Here is a 5,372-nt window from a genome sequence, read left to right as displayed (position 1 = left end):
CTGGCCAAAATTTACACAACCAGTATTTAAATTTATTTTTATTCATTTATTTATTTATTTATTTATTTATTTATTGCAATATTTTTTTTTAAATTTATTTACAGGATTTTAGTATTTTGTGAGTTAATCATTTCATTTTCTCAACTGTGTGTGTGTAGATGTGTGTGTAAATGTGTGTGTGTGTGTGTGTGTGTGTGTGTGTGTGTGTGTATGAGTGTGTGTGTAGGTGTATGTGTGCAGATGTGTATGTGTGTGTGCAGATGTGTATGTGTGTGTGCAGATGTGTATGTGTGTGCAGATGTGTATGTGTGTGTGTGCAGATGTGTATGTGTGTGTGCGGATGTGCACACGTGTGTGTATGAGTGTGTGTAGATGTGTGTATGTGAGAGTAGGTGTGTGTAGATATGTGTGCAGATGTGTGTAGGTGTGTATGTGTGCAGATGTGTGTGTATGTGTGCAGATTGCGGGTGTATGTGTGTGTATGCAGATGTGCACGTTTCTGTGCAAGTGTGTATGTGTGTGTATAGATGTGTGCGAGTGTGTGTGTAGATATGCATGAGTCTAGATGTGCACAACAAGTGTGTGGCTGTGTGAGTGTGTGTGCGAGTGTGTGTGCATGGGCATGTGTGCATGTGCATGGATGTGTGCATGTAGATGTGTGGAAGCACATGTGGATGCATGTGCGTGTGTGTGTTTGAGAATGTGTCTGTATGCGTCTGAATGTGTGCATGGATGTCTGAATGTGCGGATGTGTGTGTATTTGTGTCTGGATATGCGTGAGTGCATGCACAGATATGTGCCTATACATGCACAAATGTGCATGTATACACAGATGTACATGTAGATGTACGTGCTGATCATATGTGGATGTCCACACATGTTTGTGCATGTCTGTACACAAAAGCACATGTGCATACATGCATGTGTATATACATGCATCTAAATGTGGCCATGAGTGTGCATGTGAGTAAAATGTATAAGGGATATGAACTTTAAAAAAATAGTTTTACTTATATATTTTGTAGATAATTTTTATATCCATTTTTTTCCCATAAATTGTGCTGGAGCAATTGATTTTACAGCTGGACACCTTGTCTACCACCACTGACCATTCAACTGCGAAGGAGGGAGTGAAACCTGTTTTGTGTCTGGTAGATATATTGAGAAATGCTGTTTAACAACTTGTTCAAAGACAACACATTTGTTTGGTACTTTAATTTCATGATGACTGCCTCTAATAATGAAGCAGATACTTTGACTGGAGAGAAACATTCTATTGAACAGGTAACATTTCTAAATTCTCACCTGATAAAGAAAATATATGTGTTGATATATTCCAGAGTACCTTGATGAAAGGCTGTAACACAATAACATTATCAAACCATGCAGAACAAGTTTATCACTTTAAAATTGATGTTACCAAAAACAAATTCAATTAGGTCCTAGGTCCAGTCCTTGTTGCAGTGTGGTAGCTTATGTGCCTCAATGACCCTGAGTGCAAAAACACCTGGTAGGGCCTCCTATGCTGGACAGGCAGGGTAGAGGCCAGACTAATAGGGACCACCTTTTCCCAGAGGTAAAAATTGGTTTGCCTAAGGCAAATCCACTTGTCTTAGAAAAAGCAGTTACAGAAGCATAGATGACAATTCAAAACCAACAAGATGTGGGAGAGGAAGGCCTTTCTTCAGGGACACTTATGATCCCACAAGGGAAACAGAAGAGGGGATGCCTTAAAAATAGTTGGAGGCAGGATACTGAGGTAGGGCTGAAAAAATTAGGTATCTGACTGGAAAGAAGCAGAGAAGACAGCCCAGAGTGAAGAACAGTAGAGAAGAGTTGTCAATAGCCTATGCTCCATAGGGAACAAAGAACTTAAGATGTCATTGAAGTATATAAATGATATGTAAACGATATGTACGCACACTCAATTGTTATTCAGTGTTTTCATTGAATAACTTTTGCTTCATAATTGTGCATCATTGTATCATACGCAAATATATTAGCTGCTTAGATATGGTATTTGTCAAAATCAGAGTAGACCACCAACACACAAAAACAATGACATGTATTTCTCCAAACCTCTGGACTATGAATCAATTGAAATAGTCATTTTGACCACTGTTACCTTCTCTTGTTTAGTAAATGGATGAAACAACAAATTGAGAAAATACACATACATGCAGCAGAAATGCATACTGTAGAAATACATGCAACAAAATATCAAAAGAATGTCTTCTTTTACATAAAATTAATACAAACAGAATCCTGAAATCATTACAGAAAATGTTAATCTACATAAAACTTGAATTTTAATAAATCAATTATGCTATGCCTTATTTCTAAAAATTTGCATCTGCAATTGTATTAAAGCCTGAAATTGCATTATCTTTAGAATAGGATAAAGTTCAAGAATTAGGAGCCTATTAATACAATTGTAAAAACTTTTTAGTTGCAATCTGAACAGGTATAACAAGTATATTTGAAATAAAGACTTTACATTTAAAAATAATTGTAGGACAGCATATCAACATATCTCTAATAAAATATGGTCATAATAAGAACACTAATTAATCTCTGATATTCAGCCAAGACCAACTCACCTAATCTTTGACATTTGTTCATTGACTACAATAGAGTTTAATGTTCCAGTTAACAAAGAATGGATGGACTTGAATACCTCTGGGTGACACATAACAGGGAAGAAAGTTATATCAGTAAGGTGGAAATATAAAACAAACCAAATTAATAAAATCATCTCAAAACATGGAGGAAACAATAACATGTGTAGTAGATAATACAATATTATTTCACACGGACACACCAAGATAAATTTACCTGAAGTTCTGGCCCTAACAGTCCAAAAGTATCTCCTTTTCTCTTTTTGGGAGTCCTCACCTGAAACTAAAGGATCCAATAGAATCACAATGGCTATAAAGCATGAAAAATGCTTTTATAAAAGATACAACTCTCAAATTATATTTTGCTTTGACATTTCTGGTAACCTTCTCTCAGACTCTTATAATGAAACTAGTAATTAAAGATATTAAACACTGTATACTCAAGATCCTTCAATTCTGATACTGAATTTCTGAACAACTGTCTTTCTCTCCAGGATCCCTATAACTTCAGAAATAACCAAAATAGATATGTATGTATAAGTGTTTATTTATGTATACACACATCTATAATTACCTATATACATACTTAGATGTATGCATGCACACACTTATGCACACTTGCGTTGAAAATCATCTCAATCATCCTTGAAGCCAGTCCACTCCAAAAGGAGTACAGAGCATGAAGAAGTACAGAGCTTTTTCCCTTTGAAACAAGATCTTTTAATATAAAAGGAGAGAGCAGAGAAAATGCTATCTCTAGACACAATCCAGGCTAGAGTAGTTACCTTCTAAATTTATTTAGTACTTTTCCTTTCAATCCAGAAATTCTATTAAATGTTTACATTGAAAAAAAAAATAAATAAATAAATAAATAAACTCTTCAGAAATTTGTTTGCCACATATTATGGCGTTCGAACCTCAAGGGTTTGCCCTGGTACTTGCCATCATCTATATATCTCTCTTTCTTTACTCAATCATCCCATTTATATTCTGTTCCCCATCCCTTGTGAGTATACCTGGCATTTTTTCACCATTTCTATCCTGCTGTCTCCCACTCTCTCTCTCCTTCTCTCACACTTTCCTCAGGTTGGGTAACCATGTATTTACATTACTGTAACACACCTGTTTCTGTCTTCATTCCTGATCACTCACTCTCTCTCTCCGGCTGTGCAACCTTGTACTTTCTCTACAGCAAGACACCCGTTTCTTTTTCACTATAACCTTTCATCATCCAACACAAGATCACTGTCTCCAATGCCCCCCTCTCCTCTCAAAAGTTTTTTTTTGTCTTGCAAATACTTGGTGACCCAGTCAATGCAGGTAACACTTAAAAGCACCCAGTCCACACTGTAAAGTGGTTGGTGTTCGGAAGGGCATCCAGCAGTAAAAACCTTGCCAAAACTGACCTCACCTGTGTTTGTGCCATGTAAAAAGCACTCAGTTCATTCTGCTGAGTGGTTGGTGTTAGGAAGGGCATCCAGCTGTAAAATTCCTACCAAAACAGTTACAGAGAAGTCTGGTGCAGGCTTCTGCCTGGCCAGCTCTTGTGAAACTGTCCCACCCATGCTAGCATGGAAGGCAAACGTTAAACAATGATGATGAACGATGATGTTTGGTGTCTGTTTTCATTTTCTGTTTTGGTACCTAAAATCATCATCATTCAAAGTCTGTTTCCCATGCTAGCAGGGGCTGGATGGTTTGACAGGATCCATCGAACTGCAGGACTGCATCAAGCTTCTGTGTCAGCTTGGCATGCTTTCTATGGCTGGACACCCTTCCAAATGCCAATGTAAATTATTAATTACGGTGTTACTAATCAATGAGGCATTATTAAAGCAGAGGAAAGAAGCCAAATTATAAACTAGAATTAAAACAGTCTTTATACTATATCCTTACGCCTTTTTGCAATAACATAACATTCAACATTTTGAAGCCAGTAAAAATACACATGAAATTGTGATAGATGGCTGTTTCGAAACTTGTTGTCTATCACGATAAAACTATGTTAAAGTGCTTAAAGTGTTGCTGTTACGTACTGACCCACCAGTCTTTTTTACAAGTGTTTATCATTATCACAGCTGGAACACCATTCAGAAACATTCATGTTATATAAAACATTACTTTAGTAATACAAATACAATTGAATTTAATAACTTTAACCTTCAGGAAAAGGAAATTTATAGGGAAGGAGCTTTGTAATCAGAAAAGCTGTTTTGAATAACCTCAGTAATTGTTAGGTAAATTAAAGAAGGGAGATTATCTAATTTCGAGTAACAAGTGGAAATGATCTACTAGAATTCACTTTATTATTTACACAGCTTATTAGATTATATAGGATATATCCATTACTGTTTCTTTTTGTGGGTTGTAAATGCTACATAAAGATGGTTATAGACGCCAATGCCTTAAAGCAAGACTTCTCAAACTTCAGTTGAAACTGTATTAAGGCAATTGGGTAAATCAAATTTGACTTGCTAAAATGTCACATTTGATTTAGAATGACTTATTTCCATCATTAGATCAGTGTTGAGGCAGAGAGTAGAAGTGAAAGATCGGTCTCAATACTTCATGGCATTTAGTTTGCAACTTAATGTTCTGATTTCAAATACCACAGTTTACCTTGCCTTCAGAACAAACAGAAATATATATACACATACATAGTGTGTGTGTGTGTGTGTGTGTGTGTGTGTGTGTGTGTGTGTGTGTGTGTGTGTGTGTGTGTGTAAAAGTATACATATATATATATATATATAT

The 5,372-nt window shown here is 36.1% G+C and overlaps 1 protein-coding gene across 6 annotated transcripts in view; it reads right to left on the bottom strand.

The window, feature by feature from the left end:
• LOC106884182 (glutamate receptor-interacting protein 2) overlaps positions 1–5,372 on the bottom strand; it is a 537,293-nt gene that overhangs the window by 474,750 nt on the left and 57,171 nt on the right. For 5 of the 6 annotated variants that reach the window (XM_052965766.1, XM_052965774.1, XM_052965785.1 and 2 more), the window contains exon 2: positions 2,836–2,901. The exons of the other annotated variant lie outside the window; for it this stretch is intronic. In XM_052965766.1, the coding sequence (XP_052821726.1) occupies positions 2,836–2,901 (66 nt within the window). The remainder of the gene's footprint in view (positions 1–2,835; positions 2,902–5,372) is intronic. 6 annotated transcript variants of the gene reach the window in all.

Source organism: Octopus bimaculoides, chromosome 1 (assembly GCF_001194135.2).
Source record: "Octopus bimaculoides isolate UCB-OBI-ISO-001 chromosome 1, ASM119413v2, whole genome shotgun sequence".
In the NCBI taxonomy this organism is placed as follows: domain Eukaryota; kingdom Metazoa; phylum Mollusca; class Cephalopoda; order Octopoda; family Octopodidae; genus Octopus; species Octopus bimaculoides.
The sequence above is the reverse complement of the archived record's forward strand: the minus strand, read 5'-3'. Positions and strand labels throughout refer to the sequence as shown.